The sequence below is a fragment of the Diceros bicornis genome, chromosome 37, assembly GCF_020826845.1.
Source record: "Diceros bicornis minor isolate mBicDic1 chromosome 37, mDicBic1.mat.cur, whole genome shotgun sequence".
Lineage (NCBI taxonomy): Eukaryota > Metazoa > Chordata > Mammalia > Perissodactyla > Rhinocerotidae > Diceros > Diceros bicornis.
Window position 1 is genome coordinate 6,901,400 of NC_080776.1, and position 25,051 is coordinate 6,926,450.

Here is a 25,051-nt window from a genome sequence, read left to right on the forward strand (position 1 = left end):
AAACTGAAAACAGGAACACCAGCCCACGGAGCACAGACACTCAGGGCAGATTCTTCCTGGGGTCTTAGATCTAAACTCTTTTGGAAGTGGAAGTAGAAAGGATTTTTAAGAAATAAATCAGCATATCTTTGTCATCTAGAGGAAGAATATTTAGGATACGTTCTTTTTGTATTTAAGTTTTTGGAAGTACGTGTGACGTCTGAAAGGACGTGAGCGCTGTGGGGAGTGCAGTCACTTCCATTTCCTCTAGTTTATCATCACAGCTGAACCCGAGGAAGGGGAAATGTATGTGGCTTTGAAGATGTTTCAAGTAGAAGGGAAAATTACGTTTTTTACATAATTCTGTTTTTGTAGAATTACAACTTAAAAAAAAATTTAAATAGCTAGGAAGAGCTTTAAATATGCTTGTGAACCTTTTCAGTAACTTTTAGTTGAATTTCATTGTATCCTACATCACTACAAAGAAGGAAAGAAAAAAAAACCTATGCATTTTATCATTCCTTATTATTTAAATTAAAGAATACCTTGTTAATTTCTATCTCTTGGAAATATCCAGTGCATAAAATGGGGCATCCACCTCTGTAGGTTCATAACAACACGCTGTGCTGGTGGCCCCTAGGTCCACTCCTCACCCTTGCCCTGTGTGCCCTGGATCTGCGGGGAGGGATGGGGCTAAGCTGGCCCCTGCAGGTTGCATTTCCCAGGCCCCCACGTCTCCTGGCTTCCTACTGGGTTCAGCCAGTGGGAGACCCTGGTGGGAGACTGGTGGGAAGTGAGGAGGGAGGGAGAAGCCAGGGTGTTGCTCTTTCTCCCTTTCTGTGTTGGGCAGCATCTCCAGTCCTCCAGGACTGCAGCTCCCATAGGACAGCCCCCCTGAGCTCTAGTTACACCCTTCCCTTCTTTTCCTTTCCCCACACTGCCGAGGGGTGCTAAGGGCTTCTTGCTGTTCCTAATCTCTGAGTTACAGTGCCATTCTCAATTAGCTTTACAGCTCTTCATCACCTGTGTAGCAATTGCCTGCATTGAATTTCCTGTGATAATATTCAGAGTGATTTCTGTTCTTCTGGTTGGACCCTGACTGATATACACACAGCCTCTGCCCACAATGGCCGATCTATATCCTGTAGTAAAGAGACATAAGGAAGCCTGTTTGTGATCTGTTTCTGTTTCAGTTGCCTGTATTAAAACACAGACTCTTTCTTATCAGGCAAATGTTTCTTGTAAGTTTCTGATTTAAAACAGTGATTGTAATTTACCTGTGGAATTAATTGGTGGCAAACTGGACTGCTTGCTTAGAGTTTTATTTGCTGATAGATATTAGTCCTTTTTATTCTCTTAGTGACTGACCTGACCATATACTGATTTAAGTGCTTGATTTTTATTGCCACTTTTTAATTTTGTTTTATAAGGATGCCATTGTCATTAGCTATATGTAAATCTGTTCTTAACATTTAAAAATGATTTAACTGCTGACGTGCAAAATGCACACCTCTTCATTAAGTAAAATTCACGTGAGGCACTGAGATAGTGAGAAGAATTCAATTGGGAAACATCTTGAGCGATGCCTGGGTTCAGCAGGATTGTTTGAGATGGCTTTCCAGTCCTTTCTACATAATGTGTGACAGAGGAGTGAACCTCCTGCTTTTTTGGCTCTGTCTGATGGAGGGAAAACCCCCACAATAAAGGCCTTCCTTTCACTCTGTGGGAAACATCTTGGCAGAGAACGGAGGGAGGAAGTAAATGGGGAGGCAGGCGCGGACAAGCGTACGGCCTCGGGCTTTTTGGCCCCTGTGACTGTGCAGCAAGAAGCGAGGTGATTGGTTTTGTAGGACTTTGGATGGTGTTGAATGTTTTCTCTAGGGAGGAAGAACATACATTTCAGATTAACCAAGAAACTCGGCCATTTTCCTCTTACATAACGCTTCTGAATCTGGGTAGCATTTTTAATATAACTCTGAAGTATTATTGTATTGAGACTCATTTGTGTATCAACAGTCTGTACTCAGGTAAGATGCTGGGTTAATATATAATGCCCATATTTAAAACCTCAAAATCCAGAACAGACATTTTTGAAATCCAGAATATATATTTTGGTTTTGAAGACTCCTCGAGCTAAATGACGGCCTGTCTGACTTAGTATCCTGAGATGGATGGCCCTTCCAATGGCCATTTTTTATATTATCTACTAACGAGTATTATTGAGCCTCTGACTAATTGTGAAAAGCACTTTGGTGAATTATAATTGGGGCTGTGATTTACCAGGTATGAGGACTGACAGGCTATTCCTTAACCCTGTAATTGATGTAGAAGCAGAGAAAAGCACCTCGATGATCAGCATTTCCTTTATGGGGTGCAGGGAGGAAGGAGGGGTCAAAAGCATAATCCAGCCAAAATAGAATATTATTTTTGTCAGCCATTTCTGCATTTCACTTTTATTAAAAATGGCGGGGAAATGTGATGTGCCACCAAACTTTGGAAGGGAAGTCCCTTGTCCACATCTCATTCTGATATTCAGTGTATTAAAGCATCATCCATCACAGCTGCTTGCTGGTGTTAAATGGTTTATTACAGTCAGTGAACCACAAAATAGTCTGGGTAGAGGGACAGAATTCAGAATCATGGGCCAGATGCACAGGCCGTGTAACTGATTGTTCCTAGAAGGGCAAATTCTGGTTCTTTGTATTCGTTGGGTTTGTTGGAAGTTTGGGTGTTTATCTACCTGTGTTCCTGAACCTTCTGGAGGAAAGGACAGGACAATCTAACATGTACATAAGAAAGCTAAATCCACATAGGCCCACAAATACATAAGGACTTCATTCTTAAATAGAAACTTGGTGTTGAGACTCCTGCCCCCTTTTCCTTGTATCCCTTCTTTCCCACGTCATTATTGCAAATGGGTTGTGGGCTTTTGCATTTGCTTTATTTTGGTCTCTTTCAAATATTTTTCTCTGTAAGATGGCAACTGTGTGTGTTTGTGTGTGTGTGTATGTTCCATCATATTTCAAGATAAAAATGGGTCAGGAAGCTGTGTTTTTGACAAATCATTTCAGTACTATTTAGTTGCTGCGTGGGCTCCCAGGTTGAAGGACTCCTTAGGTTTCAGTCCTTAATCCCTTGTGTTCTTATACTCTTCCCTGCAGTCTTTATGTAATAATGGTATGTGATATTATTTATGTACTACTTGATGACGGAGCAGACAACTCTCCTCTTCAAGTAGTCTTGTCTTCTTGTATCTGTGATGCCATATCCTCCTGGTTTTCTCCTGTCTCCCCGACCATTCCTCTCTAGCCTCCTGTGTCAGCACCCTTTCCTCTGTCCAACCTCTAAGTGCTGTAGTTCCTTAAAGGCTTGGTCTTGAACCCTTTTTTTCCTACACTTGCTAAGGAGCCAAGCTCTATCCTGCCTCAGGACCCTCACACATACTGTCCTTTCTTCTTGGAACTCCCTTCCCTCCGCCCTTTTCCTGGCTAATTCCTGCTCCTTTTTCTTTCCCCAGTCCTGTCCTTGGGCTCCATGTACTGGACCATTGGCTTTTCTTCAAACACACCCTTGGCTTCCCCACTTGTATTCTTCATAATTCTGCTCATTCTGTTTTCGCTGTATTATGGCCAAATTCTGTTTTTCATTGCCCCACCAAAAAGCCATGTTAATTCATGAAGCTTTCTCCATGAATTTCACCAAATATTTCACCAAATATTTTTAAAAATTCAGATCAGTCGACGTTATTTCCATAACACTCATAGCCCTCTTCACATTTACCTCCTACTATTACTTTTTTGTATGTGTTGTATCCCCTATCAGACTGTAAACTCCTCAAAGGCAAGGATCTTATCTTCAACTTAGTTGTATCGTCCTTAGCACATAGCATAGTGTCTTATATGTAGCAGTTACACAATAAATATATACTAGGATAAGTTAATGAAAATAATCACTAAATTCTAGCAAAGAGAAACTTTTATGTTATAGCTTGCTAAGATTCCTCATTCTCATTTCAAAAGAAATGAGAAACTTGGAGTCTCTGGGATTACCCTTGGCCTGGGAAGGCTATTATTTGTGCCAGATATGCAACTCTGAGTGAACTTGATATCAAACTATCTGAGAAAGCAGGCTGATATAAGTGGTATAGGAAATATCAAACAGTTCTGTCCCTTCGCCTGTCCAAGCTGAAACAGAGAGATAGCTTCTGTTGCTTTGAGCTTCTTGTTGATGGTTTTCTGCTCTGCGTGCTAATCAGGGTTGTATTATTTACCTCGTTTAAAAAGACCCATCTGAACATTCTCCTCTCCTTTGAATTGTTGTTGGATATTAATTCACTGCTGCAGGGTACATTGGTAAAGATGTCTGAAATTGCAGGGATGTGTTTCTTTAATCCCTCAAGTTTGTTAAGTACTTTATAATAATAGAGATCCTAATATCCTAGTTGGTAGAAGAGATGAAGTGGTTACTGGGGATATTTTTCTCTTGCTGCGAAATTATTATATTAGAAAATACTTCAGCCAGTTTTTTCATCCTTTCCACGTGCCGCAAGATCCTTGGGAAATTAGTTGGTGGCACTGAGTTTCATGTCTTTCAGAAGGCACTGAGCGATGCTCAGGTGACTGATTCAATTGTGGCCTTTATAGGTGAGCCTTGAAAGTAATTTTCAATAGTATTCTGTGCACACGCATTCATAACTATCAGAATGCTCAGATGAGGCCATGATTATGGCAACACATGCAGTCTTAGACTATTTTGATCATTCAGCATAAATTACTGAGCAGCCAGCTAGTGAGTGGTTTCAGGGGACGGTTGAGAGGGAGCCCTCCGCCGTGAGTGTGCACGTCTCCTTGGTTTGTTCTTCTGCATAGACTGTAAGGGTCAGTTTTGATCTGCTCAGCAACTTAAGTTCCCTCATGTCTTTATGTTTCTATTTTCCTCTGCTTTTTTTTCATGCTGAAGAATTGTTTGTTTGTGAGGCAGCCTCAAGTTGCAACCCACCTTGAAAACAGTAACATGATTAACATATTTCCTCTTTGTGTAGCATTTATGACGTTGCTTGCTGACAGTTATTGTTTTTCAAGTATTCGTGGCTTGTAGGGTGCTGAGCAACATAGAGGATATTCAGGTTGAGCTAAGGGCAGAAGATATGTAGCAATGATTTCTCACTCTAAAGGGATATTATTAAATTAAGATGAGGGCTGGTCTTTTCTGATTTGACCTGGGTTGGTAGAAGATGGTGTGTCCCTGGCTTATTGCTTTTCACTGTCTGGCACTACTTGACAGTTATCCTGAGTGGAATTAGGGGAGGGACTAGAGGATCTATTTTCTATGACTATATCAGGAAAGGCAGTTTGAATTACCCAAATGGTCCTTAAATTCTGGGGGACAAATAAAAAACAACAACAACAATTTTTAAAAAACAACAACAACCTTGTGTTTGAAATTCCAAAAGGAACATTTGGCTATAATTCTAAGCATCTTAGAAATTAAATTTTATTTCTTGACAAATATCAATGAGTCGTACCCAAACTTTTCAAATACAGACTTTTGGAATCAGCGTTTTGCGTCTTATCTCCCCTTCCTCCCCACCTGCTGAAAGATGTATGGCTCTGTGCATTCTGACCATGAGGGTCTTGAACCAGAATACGTACTTATATGCACGCACACACAAGCATACACTCTCTCTAACCAGCATCACTCAGATCAAGGAAATTAAATCCATTGTCTTATGTTCTAGCGAGTCACCAGCTAATAAATCACATTGAACAGTTTTTGGATACTAACGAAACACCGTATTTTATGAAGAGCATGGACTGCATCAGAGTCTTCCGGGAAGAGGCCATTCAGGTAACTCTATCCTAGCCTGTCTCCTCTTCCTGAACAGTCGGCCACCATCACAGGGAGAGACATATAGTACTCCACAAATAAGCCTGGGCTTTGGAAATGATCGTTCTCACTGTAGATAGCAGTATATGCCAAGAAAAGTAGAAATGATGAACTCATTTTACTCTCAGTGTCATTTCTGAGGGGGAATAGAGATGGGTGAGTGAGTGGGAAGGTTTACCCCTGGGAGTTAGCTTTTTATTACATTATGGCCCTGGCTGTATGATTCCTATTTAGGGAGCCAAGGAAATTTCCATTGTAACCTCTGGTGGCCCAGTCAGTATTGTAAAGGATGGGCTAACTGTTTTAGGGAAATTGATGGAAAATATATGTTGGTGTAACTATTGGGAAGGATTTTGTGAAGACGGCAGTGGGGGTCTGACTGCCAGAAAAAAAGAACACTGAAAATTAATTACTTAGTACCCCTACCCCATCTTTTGTGTGGGTTTTTGTTTGTTTGTGTTATTAGGAATTTTTAGAAAACACTTCTAAAAATCTTCCAGGTTATTTCTGGGCTTGTATACATAAACTCTAGGCAAGAGCGAGCAAGTTTAAATTAGAAGGTGTATTTTAAAGTAGGTACAGTTGTAGTGTATGTTCCTATGTGGGTGCTTGTTAAATATTTGCCGAGTGAATGAACAAATTAATTCTTGAATTGTTTCTAGAGACTTACAAGAATGATAAGAGAATGAGAAAATTGTTAAAATTAGAATAGAATAAAATATTCGGAAGTAGATGATCCAAATGCCCTATGGATAAAAGACAGAATTTTGGCAAAGTCCAGTCAGTATAAGACTAGGGATGACACAGTCAGGTGCATGAAGATTTGGTAAGATGGAAAAAGGTAGCAAAAGTGCATTGCGTTTTTAGCACTACCCCAGGCTAGATGGAGTGTCTGATAACACTCCATGCACTGTTGCCACCACAGGTCCTTAAAAGTACAAGGTCACTGGGTTTCTTTAAAAAGAGAGAGAGAGAGAGAGACGGAGGAGGATCAAAAGCGACTTTAGAGACATATCAATCTTAATGTAGAGACCTTTTTTAACTGTAAAAATGTAAAAAAAGAAGGAAAGAAGGAAAAGAAAGTTTTATAATTGGGAAAATATGAATACTGACTGGTGATTTGCTCCCATATTTTGTGAGTTGTTTGTGTTTTTTTTTTAAGTTTCTATGTGTTTTGGATGTTGCATACTGAAATATTTATAGATAAACTAATATTATTGACGTTTGCTTCAAAACGTTCTGAGGGTTGTGGGAGAAGGCAGAGGTATAGATGAATCAAGACTGGCCGGAGTTGAGAGTTGTTGAAGCTGGGTAAGGGGTACGTGAGCATTCACTAAATTATTCTCTCTGTCTTTGTTTGAATTTGTCAATATTAAAGGTTAAAAAATGAAGTACCAAGCCACCAGAAAAACTGTGTGGGTTTGGGAAGCTCCATATCTTCCACAGATGGAAGGATTTCTAGCTCCCAGCAAACAGCTGAAATTTGAGAAGGTTTCTCATTTACCAAAGAGGAGCATTTTATATTTTTTGTGTAAATACGGTGGATTCAGTATATGTAGTACCGTGGTCTGGAGGTGACTTGTTTCTGTATGTGTCCTGACTCACTGCCTCCTCTGCCCCACAGTCCTCAGAAGAGCAGCGCTTTAACAACTTCCTGAAAGCCCTTCGAGAGAAAGTGGAAATCAAAAAATTAAATCATTTCTGGGAAATTGTCATTCAGGGTAAGGTGCCGTTTGTCATCTTCTTCAAATATTTACGCTATTTTTTCTCAATATAAATATGAATTATATTGTGTGATGTGTTATGTGGTGACCTGATGACTTTCCATGTGGATTTGGGAAATGCTCGGGATTCAGCGAAAATCTTGCTTAATAAGCATAAATAGACAGTGATAAATAGTAAGTAAACATGTGAGTCCCATCCTGAACCCACGTGCAGCGTGGCCCCCATTACCAGGATCGTGCCTTTCTCTTGGCTGGAAGAAGCCGTGTGGGCAGACATCGCCCCCATGCTCAGATTCCTAGACCCTTTCCGTCCTGCCGCATCCGCAGTGCTGTCACTGACCGCCCCACATGTGCCTCCTACTGCCTTTCGTTACCACGGTCTTGGGCTTCATATCAGCAGACCAGTGTCTTCACACACCAACGCCACTCCGTGCCTCGCTCCTTCACAGTGACCACTGCAAATTACGCCTAGAAAGAGGGACGCGTACACTCTTCAGTGTGGGCTTGCTGTTTGGTTTCCTTCATGCTCTTTGCTCAGTTTTTTTTAACCTGACTTGAATTTCTTTCAGAACCGAAGTGTAAGATATTACTTATTAAAAATACATATTATAAAAACAGTGATGTTGAAGTGTGAAACTTTTCACTTGAAGTAGGGCCCCCAAATTAGTTTCAGCCTCCTTCTGTGCAAATTCTGTGTAAAGGAGTTGCATACCTATGTATCCAGCTTCTAACGGGCAGCTGTTCATCACACAGGCAGCCATTTCTGTGACAGTTAATTTTTCAGCCCTTTAACATCTGCACTCGGGAGCAACAGCAATTAGAATTGGTGGCGAGTGGGGCTTACTCAAATCACTTTTGTGTCTCTGCTGCCAGCCCTGTAGATGAAAGAGATTGGTTTTGGTATTTACTGAATGCCTCCAGCATAATTGTTTGCTGGAAAGAAACTTACAGGACATATACGAGACACATCTTCTGAGAGCTTTTATCCTATTGAGAGAATACACATGACCTGTGCCATTTCTAGGTACAAATGGATGTTAAATGCATGTGCTTTTCTGAAAGTGTTTGATGCATCAGCCATTTGAGGCAAGAGAAAATCTTAGGAAGAAGAGAAAACTAAAGGGTCGATTTTCCATCTTTGGTTTGCTCTCAATGAGCTGAAATTGACGTAGTGTGCTAACTGTAGACATGGCCATCGTAAGAGCGTGTTCCCTCCCGACCTTAGCCTTCTTGCCAGTCCATCAGCAGCCAGCAACACTGTCAGAAGTCAGAATGTCTGCAGATTCCCACATGGGTTGCCTGATGGGTTTGGACCAAAGTATACAGTCATTCACTTATCATTTATTTACTGAGCTTCTGCAGTGCACTAGATTGAGGGGACTATAAAGATGAATAAAACCTTGTCCCTGCCCTGGAGAAAGGTATAGTACTGTTAGGAGAGAAGAAATTTATACAAATGGTTATACAGGATAAGATATGATGAGAGCCATTTCAAAGGGATAAACAAACTGATCTGAGAATTCTAAAGGAGAGATTATTTCTATCTGGATTTAAGTAAGGAAGGCTTCAGGTAGCTGCAGGTAGCATTTAAGATGTGGCATTTATTTTGCACAAGCAAAAATAGGAGAAAGGATAATGTAAGATGGAAGGAACAGTGTAAATTAAGTACCTTTATAGTTGTATGTTTTTTACAAAGAAGAGCACCTTTATAGTTTTAAAAATCTCCAGTGCAGAGGCCAGCCCGGCAGCACAGCGGTTAAGTGCGCGTGCTCTGCTTTGGCGGTCGGGGGTTCACAGGTTCGGATCCCGGGCGCGCACCGACCCACCACTTGTCAAGCCATGCTGTGGCGGTGTCCCATATAAAGTAGAGGAAGATGGGCACAGATGTTAGCCCAGAGCCAATCTTCCTCAGCAAAAAGAGGAGGATTGGCATTGGATGTTAGCTTAGGGCTGATCTTCCTCACCAAAAAAAAAAAAAAAAAAAAATCTCCAGTGAAAGATGGGAGGAGGTGTGGTGGAAAGGAAGGGGGGATGGGATTGAATCTTTGTACTTGGACTTTACTCTATGAATTACTTTTTAGATGGAATTACTCTGATCACCAAAGATGAAGCCTCAGGAAGCTCTGTCACAGCTGAGGAAGCCAAAAAGGTATTGAGGAATAACTCCCTGTCTTTAGATGAATTATTGCAGTAATTATTATTTTCTTGATGCCCATTCTTCCTTGAAGAAGTTCAATTTTAAGGGTAACTAAATTAATGTACCCATTTTTTATTCAACCAACAGGCAAATTGCTTCAACTGCAGCATCCTCATGGGAGGAATTGTAATCTCAATTTTGCATAGGCTGTGATAATGTTTCTAGAGTCATCTGTAATCCCAGCTTCAGTGGCTCTAGAGCTTGTGGAGTCCGTGGTGCATACAAAGCTTGGCCCAGACCCTGGTAAAGCCTATGAAATCCTTGTAGCCCAGTGATTCCCACCGTGGCCACACATTAGTCACCTAGGAGCTATTTTTTTGAAAAATACTGATGACTATGCCCCTCTCCCTTTCCCCTGAGATTCTGTTGGTCTGAGGTGGGTCCTGGACATGGTTTTGAATGTTTAAAGCCCCTCAGGTGATTGTAATGTGCAGTGAAGTAGAGAAAAACCAGCGTTCTAGCATGAGGCACATCCAGGTGTTTTCAGTAAAAGGCCCAATGCATGCAGACCCCATGAGCTTTATATCAACACAGATAGTTAGACTAACGCCTCCCTGTTTGGTGTACAAGTATTGAGTCCGATTCAGCTGTGGGTCAAATACGTGTGGTTATTTAGCTCAGTAATCCTTCATTATACCTCAGGTTTGTGATGAAATTTTAGTGATATGAAATTGAATAGCTCGAAAGTATGTGCATAGCATTCAGCCTCAGTTACAGTCACTGATTGATCCCGTCCTGCTGGCACAACACCGGCAGCTGTCAGTTGTGTCCTGAGCCTCTCCTCTCTGCTGGGCACTGTGCTGGGTGTGGTGATAAGAGCACCCGTGCCCTCTAGAAACTCAAACGGTACACGCAAGGTAGCAGAGGGAGGTGCTGGAGACTCAAAAGTAACTGTGCACCCGCTAAGGGAGAGCTTGGTCTGGGGCTGGCAGACAGGAATCTGTTAAGCGAATAGCAGGAGCAAGGCTGGAAATGTTCAGTTTGTGGCTAAATTCAGGCCAAATTAAAATGCCTTGAATTTTCAACTCAGTAAAGAAATTTGGCAGAAACCATAGTATTGTTTGGGAGAGAAGTTAGTCAGAATATACAAGAATGTTTATTAAGCACTTTGCCTGGCAAGAGCATTTTGTTAAAGAACAGATATGGTCCCTGCTTTCAGGAAGTAAGATCCTGGAATTTTGGAAGCATACTCTAAGATGCTGATTACTGTCTCAGAAGGGGTTCCACAGTGTCTATACCCTCTTCTGCCGTGTCAGTACTGTGAGTGTGTCAGTACTCAAGAGATGTCGTGTAACTGCTTGGTTTTATTTCTATTTGTTACTTTATACGATAGCATGATAGCACTTCCCGCTTCAACTGGGGTGTATCATTCAGGGCTCTCCAAAGAGACAGAACCAATAGAATATATGTGTGTGTGGGTAGGGGGTAAGGGGGAGATTGATTTATTTTAAGGAATTGGTTCACATAATTGTGGGCGCTGGCAGATCTGAAATTGTAGGGCAGGCCAGCAAGCAGGAAACTCAGGAGGATTTCTGTGTTCCAGTCTTGAGGCAGAACTCCTTCCGCTGATTGGATGAGGCCCACCCACATTATTGAGGGTAATCTTTACCTAATGTCAGCTGATTGTAAAAGTTAATCACATCCACAAAATACCTTCACAGCAACATCTAGACTGGTGTTTGATGCAACAACTAGGCACCGTAGCCTAGCCAAGTTGACACATAAAATTAGCCATCACATAGGGTGAAGGCTTATCAGTCAGTTTTTGCTGAAAAAGTAAAATAAGTCACGACAAATAATTTAATTTCAGTCATCATTGCATTAAAAGAATCTACCATCCAGGTGAGAGTTGAGTCCATGTTACTGTTTTTGGAGGAAGAGTGGAGCACTGATCTAAAAGAGGTAGTTTGTCCTCGCAGCGGCACATCTTAACCAGAGGTGTCACAGCTAAGTGAATCCAGAATATTAGAGGGAAAGAAACCTAAGAGGGGTAATGTGCTTCTTGCAAATTGTCTGATGCTTGTTCTGTGTTGCACGTGCGGTGTCTCCTTGGGAATTTAAGGGCACAGAGCCTAACCATCAGGAATTTCATGTCTGTTAGTTAAGCCACGGAGAGAAACTTCAGTTAATGACTAGGTATGGGGCGGTGTCCTTACGTGATTCTAATGTCAGCAGAACTGAGTTCAGTTGGTCGTAGTTTAAGACACCTCTGGAAACCTCACTGTCTTTGACTGGGGAGAAGGTATAGTAAACATAGTGGAGAAGAGCCTGTTGCTCTGATTCACCTTCTGTGCACACGCTGTCATGTCTGACTAGCAAGATTATGCTTTTGTGTCGGTTCAAGATCGCACGAACCCTTGATTTTGTTTTTCAGAGTGAAAACTTAATCCTTTGTGTTAAAAGTGTCTTTAAATGGCACCTGTTGTTTTTTGGAGAGAAATGTAGAAGGGAGAGTGCTCATACAGATGACAACGGGGAGAATTACTGAGTGAGATCTGGCTCAAGGAAGCCGATCCCTGTGGTTTTAATAGGAGGCATATGTCAGCTGTTTCTCTCAGCCAAGTTAGGGAAGCATAATCGCTTTTGACCATGCACTGAAATCTTCATTGACATTGCCTTCAAAGCAAGTGCTAAGCTTGGTCACTTCCCAAATAATCAACTAAGGAAACTTGGCTATAATTAGAGAGGTTGAAGAACAACCCTCACGGTCCATTTAAACTCTTTCAGGATATTTACCATAAGTTATTTAAAGTTAGCAAGCTGTCAAATTCTTGCTATTAAATGTTGATGATTTGAAAGGAAGTAATTATCCAGGGTTATCCGTTTTAAATGAAAATTAAATCATAACTTTACACTTGCGCATCTTAGGGATAGCCATTTCCCTCCAGTGTGTTCTAGAAATGTGTGAATTTTTTGATTCTTTGAGAAATATAGGTAAGTCAGCTCTGCTGCAGAAATAGAAAGTTCTTCCATGACGTAAGTTTCGATAGTCACCTTCTTTTGTGTTTACTGATACCCTCATTTCATTTTGAAGCCTAGGCATAAATATTACCTCTTTTACATTCATTTTTATTGTCATTATAACCTGTCAGTTCTTCCTCTTTTTCTGTTTCTAGTTGTTATTCTTAGACATGCCATTAACAGTTGATGTTTGGTGAAGTCTTTCTGTGGCTCTGTGCGCCCTCCACCCATCAGTTCATTTTCAAGGTGTGGCTCGGTGGTAGGAGGTGGGGCTGTTCATCCTGGCTAGTTCCAGGAGCCTCAGGGAAGCTTTTTGCCCCAGGCCACGGTCAGTAAGAGATCTGGACTTGGGAGAGGTCAGGATGTGCTGAGTCTTCACTTGAAGTTGGTCTTCTGTGTCAAAGAGGTTTTTGTGTTTTTAAGTTTCTTCTTGCTGACCTGTGTTAGGGTTGGAACAGTGGTCCTCAGCCAGGAGTGATTTTGCTCCCAGGAGGCCTTTGCCATTGTCTGGAGACATTTTTGGTGGTTACAGCAGGGGGTGTGCTTCTGACCCCCAGTGAGTAGAGGAGGGATGTTGTGAGACATCCTACTGTGCACAGGACAGCCCCCGCAACAGAGAATTATCTGGCCCAAAATGTTGATAATGACACAGTTGAGAAGCCCTGGGTTAGAAGAATTTAAACAAGCCAGAACTTTCTAAGGCAGAGGACACTGGCTTCGGTTGTATAGAGTTTTATTCAGCTAGAAAGAATACTAATGTTCTCCTAGCTGAGTTTTTATTTTTAAAACTGAAAGCGTACGAGGAAGCCTGATACACAGGACGGATGAAGGTGGCGCTCCTCACTTGATGGGCAGTGGGGTGACAGATGGGGATTACCCGTGCCCGGACTCAGAGGAACCTCCAGGACCTCAAGGAACAGAACCTGAAAAATGCTGATCTAGTTTAAGCTACTTCTTTTGTAGATGAAGAACTTCAGGGCCCTGAGAAGTGAAGTGACATGTCTGAGACATCTTAGAAAGTCACTGGCCAGGAATCCACTTGTAGGCCTGACCCCAGGCCTCTGTTCTTTTTACTCCAAGTTAAGAGCACAAAGGAGAAAGAGGATTTGCCCCCTTTGGGGACCTTGTTTCTCACGGGATTCCAAGAGGCTGAGCTATGTCTACATAATCATTTGATACAAGCTCTGTGGGAAAAAAATCATCCTTCTAGCACTTGTTTTCCTTGTAGCTGCCTAATCTAGCCTTCTTTATTGCTGTTGACAGTTATTGATTCTCCACCTTAGCATCAGATGCTCAGAGCTTAGCAGTCTGGTCATCTTACGGATGCCACCTAGACAGGCAAAGTTGACTTGCTCAGTGTCATCTCACAGCATGGTCGTGGCCAGCACAACTGACTAGAATCCAGACCCCTCATTCCTCCTAGTCATCTTTCCACCACACCATGGCGCCACCTCTCCATGCCTCCTCCTCAGAATGGCACCAGCCACGTCTACATAAAGAAAAGACGCTCACGCTCGCCCTTCCGGGGTACACCCAGATTTCTCTGTGTGAGTGTGTGAGAGATCTCAAAGCCACGTGGAGGATATAAGCTACAATTGAAGAATCATTTCTTGAGAACTATTTTGTCTAACTGCTGGGCCCTGTCGGACCCCGTGATACTTTCCTTTGCTCTTTTCCTCTTTGCTTTTCTGCCGTACCTCCCCGGTGTTGTCGTTCCGTGTGCTAGCACAGGAAGAGCGGTAATGAGAATGTCACCGTGGTTCCTTGTATTTGTTCAGAGATTGATACTTTCAAGATAGAATTTAAAATTTTTACTGAGGTGGAACATACATACAGTAAATGCACAAATCTTAAATGTGCAGTTCATATATGTGAGTACCCACCACCCCGGTTAAAATATAGAACATGTCCATCACCCCAGAAGGCTCCCTGGTACCCTTCCCAGTCAGAACCTCCCTGTCCCCTGAGGTGACCACTATTCTGTCATCTGTCACTTGAGAGTAGTTTTGCCTATTCTTAACCTTCATATAATTGGTGTCATGCCTTTTATGATTTATCCATGACGTCAAAGTTGTTCATTCTTTATCATAGCTATGTAGTATTCCCCTTTATGGGTACACCACAATTAATTCATCCATTCGCCTGATGATGAGCATTTGAGTGTTTCCAGACTTTGGCAATTATGAATAAAAACGCTGTGGGTATTCTTGTCCGTATCATTGGTGGACATATATTGGGTACATTCCTAGGAACTGGAACATCAAACCTACAATACCACAAAGTGGTTTTGCATACTTGATTTCATGTGAGACTCAGTAGAACCCCATAAGATAGATGGGGTAAGTAGTAGTATTCCCAGTTTATTTTTGAGGGAAATTAGTGATAGAAGCGTCACGTGGCTTGCACAGGGTTACTGAGATGATGGCTCTGTTCTCCCACACAAGGTTGCAGCGTTTCTCTGCGGCACTGTATTGACTTTATAGCATGAAATAAGCTAAAGGTGGCATTAATGAAACCTGAATGTATGTCATTTTCCCTGTTGCTTTTATACATCTGGATTCTGGGTGGTTCTTTGGAATCCTGTGATGGTGTTGGAATCAGCCCAGTGGAAGCCGTGTGTTTTTAATTTGGGGGTTGGTAGAGTCTGAGCACAAGCTGATTGTGAGTTTTTAGTCTTATTGAGGGATAGGACTGGAGGTTTCTCTACAGAGGTTATTGATTCCATTTGTCTGCTTGTAGCCAGGATTGTATTTCATATACTTGACAAGTAGTAGTTTATCCATTCCATAAAGATCTCCCAGTCAGGAGGCTCTTTCTTGGTAACCCCAAGTAAACAAACGATGGTGGTTTGAGGAAGGAGGAGTGTGTCACACAGTCACAGCCCTTTCTATTTATTCTCTATGTTTTCAGTTATCGCAGAGGAAAAGAACACAAGAAAAAGTGAGAGTCAACTCCTGCCCCTTTCTGCTGCTTTCAGAGAGTCTGTTCTTTTATTGAGAAAGCAGGCCAGTCATTGAATTCTCTGCTGTATCTCTAGCTTCCCTGTCACCACACAGCCTGGAAATGACTTGCAGTCAAGAGCTCTGATGATGGGGAGCGATATGTGTAAGAAATCAGCCTTGCCTGGGGCTTCAGGAAGGATAATGGACGGCAGCCCAGCTTTTAGCCGTGATTGGCTTATGCAGAAACGTAAAGCAGATCTGTCAGGAACCTCAGATGCAGATGTTCAGCACTTGGTGGAAACGGAAGTTTGTTTGCTGCTGCTCGTCTCTGCTAGGCGTTTGGCCTGGTCTCAGAGATGTGCCGTTTGTATTGAATTGTACATACCACGCTCTTACTGTGCAGGCAGTCCTATCTTAATTTATCCTGTAATTGCAGTGTGAAAGGGGCTTTGCAGCTGGGGAGGGAATGGAAATTGCAGATTTTAGGGCTGTGTGCCAAAAAAACATCAGGGATTTTCTAGATTCGTCAATAAGTACCTACCATGTATCAGGTTACTAAGGGGTCATAAAGATGCAGTGGACTGCAGAACCATTGAGCCCATGGAGGTCGTCTGTGTTTGCAAGGTTCAGGTCATTTGTGGCCCCACCACGGTTATGGCAGGACGCCGCTCTACTGTTTTTTCTCTTCACCCCCACTGGACGTCTTATCCTGTAGCCCTATATTCCTGACGGGGGGAAATCATGTGAGGGCTATGATAATGAGGAGGAGAGGAGAGGAACAAAATAAAAATCATTTCTTAGTAGTCATAATAATTAGGAGAATCATAAATAAAGATTAATTTGGGAATCTAAGGTAGAACAGAGTTTAATCTTTAGACATAAGCAGTATGCAAATGTTTATGTGGATTTCTTATTCATTTATCTGGATGTGGCCCTCAGATATCTCTATTAATAATGAGCCAGAATAAATAAATAGAATTAATGATACGGAAGCTGTGTTAACAGTTGTATTCCAGACTGTGCCCCCATTGCTAGCATTTTCTGTCTCCTAGACCATTGATTTCTAGTGCTGAACACAGTCCAGTTAGAGTCAACAAAGGGCTGTGGAAAGATCCATGAATGTCCTTCGAAGAAGAGAAATTCCTTAATCTCTCAGTCAAAATTGAAGTAATGAATGGTGAGGTGGTTTTGACTGAGGGAAGAGAAAGGTCTAGGAAGGAAGTTGAGTCAAAACCAAACAGACCCGTCCTGGCCACGTCCCCAGTGCTAAGCAGGGCGTCGCCCGATTCTGCAGATCCGGCCTCCACCATGGCCGTTTTATTCACTGTGTGTGGCCTTTGTGCATGAGGGGTGGAGGGACGTGCAGGGCTTGCTTCCCGAGGCTTGCCGCACACAGCCTTATAGCTGAAGGGTGACTTTGATTTGTGACTTGTTAAGGAGACACATTGTAGTCTGTGTGTAAATCTTAGGTTTCAGAGGCCTTGATTGTGTCCATTGAGCCATAAATAACAGGAACGTATAGGGAAAGCAATTCTTGCCGTGTTTTCATGTTGAGAAACTGAGAAAAGTGTTAACTACACCTTTCCCTCTTGGGTGGAGGCAACTGCAGGAGAGCAGAAGTGGGTTGCAAGGCTCACTCACCGCATGCATGCTCAATGCACACTGACCCCAGAAATGCTAACGTGGAGAGGCGTGCCCCACCGCCCACCTCCCCTTGCAGAAACACTGTCGTACAGGCTCAGCTCTGCTACCATTTTAAGTACTTAGACTATCAGAAGATCACCTTCTGGTGTTAGGATGGATTAAGTGGTTGATGGAACCTAGCTCTTAGATGCAGTTACCACGTGCCTTGAAGGAAAAGCGTCCCCACTGGTATCTCTCAGAGAGACAGGATGGAGAGCTGGAGTGCTCAGGTAATTTTCAAGGGCACTCACTACCCTTTAAAATGTGAGTTTCATTCCTAGATCCTTGCAGATGTCAGTTCAGGCGCTTACTTTTCTGTGTGTCTGCCTGTTAGAGGCTCCAGGTCTAGAACACTGATGCTGAACAAAAGTGTACACCTGAAGTTTTCTCATCCACCTTCCTGTTTTCAAACAATTTCTAACACAAATTGAAGGATTTCCAGAAAAGAAATTGAACAGCCTCCCAAGCTGACCCAATTCTGTGTTTCACATCTCTTACAGGAAGTCCTTCCTTTTACAAACTCTTTTGTCCTCAGTGGAGCTGAAGAATAGATAATTATAATCTTTAAGTTCAGACCCGTGATTCTTCTGCTCCCTTCAAAAGACACCAAGACATACTGATTTGGGGTGTTTGGTTCTTTTCTTAACCCAAATGAGCCCACATATCCCCTCCCCTGTGGAAGCAGACATGTGAATATCGAGTGTTCTCAGTGTCTGACATAGGACCCTCCATGTGGTCACTGCCTTGGCAAGCCACGTCATTTCCTCCCTCTTTATGAGAACTTTCTCTGGTGACTAGTTAGTGTGGACTATTCAACCTCCAAACTGGTCCTCTCATCCAGAGCCAAATGAAGGAGCGTACATCAAGGTGATGCTTCTTTTGGGCTATTTGAAGTGAGACTTTGCTAAGCAAGTCTTCTTAGGTTTGCCTGTGGCAATGCTAGCAGATTGTTCCCTCCATCAGAAGAGGCAAAAGTGTCATTTTGGTGTTGTGACTGACTTTCCATTCACAGTTTCTGGCCCCCAAAGAAAATCCAGAAGACGCAGCAGCCGTATTTGAAGAAGGTGGTGATGTGGATGATTTGGTAAGTGCTTTTAATATTTACCAGGTGTTCTAACGATTGAAATCGCCTGGGCTATAAATACAGCCACAAAGGCTGCTTGTCACAGACTTGTTTCTTATTTGTGTGTTAATTTCTAGCACACCAGAAGCTCCCTACACTAGTATTTATTGCCATTGTAAATTTAATCAGATAGGTAATTTCATAATGGAAATTCCTGTGCTCTGTGGTTTCAGTTATATTGTTCATTCAGTTTAATCCTCTCCTTTGAAGGACTAAAAAGGGCTGGGGAGGCTATTCCTTAAGTAGCAAAATGTCATAATTTTCTGAAATTGCTTTCAACCAAAAGAAGGGATACAACATGCAATTTGTGTGGGTTGACAAATAAAAACAGACTTTAAAAAGCCTAATTCTTAAATGTTCTCAGTTAACTAATATAAACAAAATAGGCTGATAGGCATTTGGGGATTTCTGGACCTCAACACGTCACATCTGGATGCCTGGGAGGCCGTGTAGACATGTTGGCTTTTATATGCATCTTTCACTTTTGGAAATTTCCCGCCTTTAAACCTCACATGGCAGCTGTCCAGTGAAAACTTTCAGCCTTTTTGTGGAGAAGTTTTAGTATCGTAATGAGGAGATGCTTGGTAGTTAGCAGTGAGTAGGTGTGCAAGTCCGTGCATGCCACCAGTGAAGAGAGCCGTTGTCCTTAAACTCTCTCACCAGAGAAGCAGTGATCTGAAGTTGACCTGGTTCCTTTCTAAACATGTTGTTCTGTTTACAGCTGGACATGATATAGGTCATGGACGTGTGGAGAATCCACGAGAGTTGCCGTCACTGTCGTGCTGGAAATTCTGTACAGAACAACCTGGAGGAGGCCATTTAAAAGGAACCTGAAGCTCTGGAGATGGTCCCTGCAGGTTACGTGGAAGTGAATCCTCTGATTCTCTGTGTGATGAATATATACATATATAAGTGTAGTTAGACCTCGTACAAGTTTATAAAAAGTCATTGTTATTTTCTCATCGCTGTGTTATTTCTTTTGTGGTCTTACTGATCTCGGTATATTATGCAAGTGCTTTGAAGTTTCTGGAAAATGGACTCCATCCCGACCTGGTGTATTGGTGAGGACTGCAGCCCTCATGAAGGCATCTCATCCAGAACTGTGGCGGGGTCGCTGGTGAGTTTCAGAATCCTCCCCAGGAGGTATATCCGTCGTCTGATCCTCCAACAGCGATCACGACTTCAGCAATCACAACTTAGCTGATCAGATGCCGGCGTTTGTTTCCCACCAACAGAAAGCTGGGTTTAGAAAATCACGGATAAAGGCTGACCCTCTTCTCTTTTTATTTAAGCCTTTTAGTCACCACGTCTCTTTGGCTGTATGCATAGGTGGTCTTCCTTAAGCAGCAGGGTGAGGGGAGCACAGTTGCCCTGCACACCCATTTTAAGCAGTGAGTTATAGTGGGGTTCACATGATGAAAGGATGCTCTAGTGGCCCAGCCTCTGATATATCAGTGAACCCTAAAAAAACAAAAACAGAAAGTGAGCAATTCACCGCCAGTGGTTAGAATTTTATCGTTTCATTGCTCTCTACTTGCAGGTCTCACCGAGAGAAAGCTTGATTGTGTTAAAACACGTCTTCCTTAATTTCCCGGTCATTCCCATCTCTACCTAAGTTTCCTTTCCTCTCTTCCTGGATGATCTTTCCTTTCTTAAAATAAGAAAATAGAAAAGCCCTTATTTTTTTTCCTATCCTCATTCCTTCCCCGAGTTCTAACTTCTCTTTCTTTGGTGTCACAGACTTCATGGTGCCCCATCTCCCATAGTCTCAGCAGCCCCATAAATGGTCATTGATTCACTTCATTTTGCAAATGTAACGTTAAAGGGGTAAATGACTTGCTCCTCCTCTGGATCACTGTTCATTACTAGTTGTCTGCAAAAAAATTTTTCAGGACCATGCTGAGAATTACAGATCCTCTGTGCGTAGACTGAAAATGGATCTCTATGACTGAACATCATTTGGGCAGCTGAGGAGAGAGAGAGGAGTAGTCCCGTTGATACTGTGCACACTTGAGTCAGTCTTACATACAGGTGCCCTTTGAAAGCAACTGCAGCGAAGGATGCCATATCTTACTGTCCAGTGGAATAGTTAATGCCCAGGGGATGTTTATGACTCAGATAAAACCGAGACATTTCATAGAATCAAGAGGGAAAACTTTGTTCTCTGAATTCTACATTATTCTTATCAGATCCTCCTGGCAATATGAATCACTTCAGTGAGTGTGGCCCCATTAAGCAACCTTTGTCTTGGGCAGTTTGGGAAATTCCCTCTGGAAAACATCAGTTCTTCTGTCAAACCAGGAAAAGTTTAAATCAAGTTAGTCCTTTAGAACTTTTGATAGGTTTTGATTTATGTCGTACATACTGGGATTGTTCGTGCTTCCCTAACCCGCTTTTACCTAAATTAACTGCATACCTGAAGGAAGAAGTGAGTTTAACAGGCTAGGGAGAGAAAGGACTAAATTAGCCTTGTAAGTTCTAAATCCGTTTCCTCCAGGCACAGTATATGTGCTGTGTCGACTTGGTCAGAGCAGACAGTTTTGAGTAAGATGAACAAACCAAGGTCCCCTTTCCCTGAAATGAGATTTGCAGATCTGTAGCCCTCCCAGGTGTTCTGTCCACTGTGGCCTGGGAGAGCAGCAAGCAGTGCATGGGCATCAGTCAGCCGCAGAAGCCCGTTAGTCCCGCAAATGATAGGCTTGAATTGGAAGTCACTGACTGTCGGCCCTGTCGCCTTTTGTCTTCTATGTCACAGAAATGTACTGACTTACAGAGGAAGTAGAGATAAAGGAGGGGGCCTCCCCCCAGTCACAACCCAAATGCTCCCTCAAGGGTATGTGCTGCCCCCACATTAAGAACCACTATTTTGAATGTTGGGTTTTGGTCCTTTGCCAACTAATTTACATATAAAATTTAGAATCTTGGAAAACTCTTCAGAAAACCATGTTGGGGATAGGCAGGTTTTTACCTAGTCCAGGATGGTTTCGAAAATAAATGGACACGTATATACTTTTGTTTTGAATACGCACAGTGCTGATGACTGGCTTTGCAGCTAATTTTGATTCGAGCAGCAGATACTCTCTTTGGTCCACTGTCTCCCATTGGCCTCATTTTATGTTGTCCCCTTTTTCTCCAGATGTTCTAGGTTTAGAGCACGAGCTGGTAGCCCTTCAGAGTAGGTGCTATGAGGGATGCAGTGTGGGTAGAGGAGAAACACTAGGCTCGCTCGGGTCCTGGGTTCGAGTTCTGCCCCTGCTGCTTGTGGCCTTTGTCAAGATGCTGAACTACATCTCCCTCTCAGGCTTATTAAGGAAGAGCGTGTCCCTGAAAGTACTTTGTAAGCCACAAAATGCTTTAGACAAATAAAGCATGTATGGTATTATAAAAACTCAACATAAAAGGCATGGGCAGAACTTTTTTTTTTTTTTTGGTGAGGAAGATCATCCTCGAGCTAACGTCTATGCCACAACTCCTCTGTTTCTTGTATATGGGGTGCCACCACAGCACCGTTTGACGAGCTGTGCATAGGTCCACACCCGGGATCCAAACCTGCAAACCCCGGGCCACCAAAGCGGAGCGCGTGAACTTAACCACTACACCAACAGGCTGGTCCCCAGAACTTTTTAATGGGAATGCCTCCTGTCTTTATTTCTGTCTTATTTCTTTTAGAACCTTGAGTATTCCAGTGCTAATTTTCATAGTTATCTTTTGCTCTTGGACTTAGGTTTTCTTATCTAGTTATTACTTGAAAACTGAAGTCGCTGTGTGATCAAGGTAGGGGTTGTGACCCAGGCGGGGTTTTGATGGTTTTGATGAGTGACCACATATCCCAGTTTACATGGGAATTGTTGTCCTGGCGTAATTAATAGAGCCCCATCTCACTCTCAGAAGAGTCCTCCTGATACGGATTATAAATTATGTGGTCCCCCTAGGTTTTGATCGTATTAAATTAGTATCAACACCAGGGCCCAAGGAATGGCTGTATCCTGCCTTGCCCACCACCTCTCCCCTGTTAACTCCTGCTGGAGCTAAATACACAGGAGCAAACAGCGGAATGGAAATCGGCATAGTCCTTTAGCGCCGCTTGTTTCAGAGATCCTGGATCAGCTCGGTTGTAGCTCATGGCCTCGGTTTGTAGTCTGCCTCCTGCATCCAGATCTTGCCACCAATTGGCTGCCAAGCCTGGGGAGAGCAAGAATGTCTTGTGGGGCCTGTTCAGAAAGAGTAAACCCTGGCTTCCTGGCTGGCAGCATGGAGCAGAAAGTAGAAATGCATTTGAAGTTTAACATACATATACTCTATTAGGGGTTTTAACGACACCTAATAAATGTGGCCCAGTCACATTTGGGCCTAAGTGGGAGTAAGTCCTCCTCCCTGTAGCGGGCAGGGGAATATTAGGTGGGTGGTGGGGAGAGGGGGCTTCCTCCTCAATACTTTCACCCCCGTATAGGTCAGTCCACCTACTCAGAAGTAGAGTTGATAGTCCCTGTTTAGATAGCCTTGGCTTTCTGTGGTATTTTGGAAAGAAAGGAAATGCCCCTTTTTCCCTATCTGAACGTAAACTCAATCTAGACTTCCTTCTGTCCTTTAGAGAAGCATAATGGCATAGTGCTTAGAAGGGCATAGAAGAGTCACCTGTATGTTAGGTACCCTAAGTTTATTAAGTCCTAGTGTCAGTAGCACTTAACAGCTCTGTGGCCTTGGCAAGTCCCTTAACCTGTGGAAGCAACAGAATCGTGAAATCACTTGTATTTCATCTGTGGGCAGGATCGCCTGGGAGAGGACAGGACCGTCTCCGTCAGAGTGGGTTCATAGATGGCTTAGCAGGAGCTGCTTGAATAATGGGAACAGGTGCTGCCTGGAGTGTAGAGGAAGCAACCGCAGACGTCTGTCCCATTCACAGCCTCCCATGTCACATTTCCCAGGCCCACCGCCTGTGCACTGCGGCATGGTGGGGTGGGGAAGGACACTGATGGCAGTGGGGGGGTCTGACAGGCCTGGGAGGAGTCTTCTTCTATCGTGTCTTCACTTGGGTGGGTCTCTGGATTTCCCTAAGCCCCTTTTCCTTTTCAGCATTCGGGGAATTATCATAGCCCTCACAGGGTTACGGTTAGGATTACTGAGCAGGTGGTGTGACGGCAGGGCGGGGAGAGGAGTGCAGAAGGAAGATGATGTCGAGGGGAGAAGCTGGAGGAACAACGGGGCAGTGGTGGGGCTCTGGCTCATGGCCCGCCTTTGTGTGGTGAACATCATGTTATAAACGAGGGCAGAGTTGTAGAGACGGATGCGGGTGATGAGATAGAAGAGTGACTGGGCAGCAGCAGGGGAGGGCGATTTGGGGCGTAGGACACACTGGTGTCGGAGGGGCATTTTATTCTTAGTTTTATGCTGTGTGGGGGGTGAGCGAGTCTTTATCTCCCCGATGACATTCAGTGAACTCTCCACTTCTCACTGAGTGTTTGGTTATTTTGGAGTTGGTTATTTTGGGGGATGCATCTAAGTGCTGTGAACTATGACCTGCTCCAGGGAGAGCAGAGGGGAGACAGGCTGCCCACGGGGAGTCTAGTCATCCCTGGATTACGTGGACACCTTCCTGTTTAAGCCTGAAGCCAGTCAAATGCAGTGACTGTGCCCTCTGCGCCTCTTCAGGCCACAATAAAGGCCCCCGTGCCTCCGCCTGAGGCCAAAATCAAACATCTGTGTAACTGCCCCTTCAGAGGTAAGAACAGAAATAAACTCTCTTCATGAAAGTAACTGCAGATAGCAGCCTGGCCAGGAAAGCACAAAAGGCAGCGTCTGTGACACATTTGTCATTGCTCATAATTTTAAAGTTGCATTCCAAGCTGTTGGACTTGAATTTCAATAAATGAGGGGAATGGAGATAAGATCCAACCACCTTCAGAGATGCATTCACACTCCATGTGGCCACGCAGCTTTTGTTGTGTGTTTCGCAGGGTGCTGGGTCTGTGACTCGGGTTACAGCTGTGTCCTGCCGAGGGTTGGCTGAGATTCTGAAACCAGGAAAGAGACTCCTCTCTCTGTTCTGGACCGTGTGGTCCACCCACACGGGTTAGAGACAGTCCTGCCCAGAGGTGGGGGGCGGGGCATGATGCGTCCCTGACACATCGAGGCAGTCTTATGTAATGGGTGCATGACTTCTCTGTCTCTGCCCTGGTATTAATAGGAGGTTGGAAACTAGGTTCCATTTCTTACCAGTCTTCAGTGACAGAAGTTGGCAGAGGGTGGGAGTAAAGGGAGTCATAGGTGTTTCTGATGCCGGGTGGTGTAACCCCAGCCCCTCCTGGGAAGGCGTGATAGGGGTTGAAAACCTGTCCCAGGTCTGACCTGTCATTTCCGCAGCTTTAGCAACACCAGAACCATCTTTGTTCGGCACCAATTCCTGTGGCCTGTTTCCCAGTGTGGGCCAGGTGAGATGACTGCTATAGAATGAACTCACCTCTGAGAAGGTTAGAGTTAATCTTGGACCAGACAAAAAGCTGAAGAAGGAGATCTATGCAAAGTCATATAGAAATACTAGTCCATTCTTGAATTTTTT

At 43.4% G+C, this 25,051-nt stretch overlaps 1 protein-coding gene across 1 annotated transcript in view; it reads left to right on the plus strand.

Moving 5' to 3' along the window:
- XRCC5 (X-ray repair cross complementing 5) overlaps positions 1–19,457 on the plus strand; it is a 91,973-nt gene extending 72,516 nt beyond the window's left edge. The window contains exons 17-21 of the mRNA XM_058532959.1: positions 5,717–5,826; positions 7,490–7,586; positions 9,671–9,738; positions 18,385–18,456; positions 19,217–19,457. Coding sequence (XP_058388942.1) covers positions 5,717–5,826; positions 7,490–7,586; positions 9,671–9,738; positions 18,385–18,456; positions 19,217–19,231 — 362 coding nt within the window. The 3' untranslated portion in view covers positions 19,232–19,457. The remainder of the gene's footprint in view (positions 1–5,716; positions 5,827–7,489; positions 7,587–9,670; positions 9,739–18,384; positions 18,457–19,216) is intronic.
- The last annotated feature ends 5,594 nt before the right edge of the window (positions 19,458–25,051 follow it).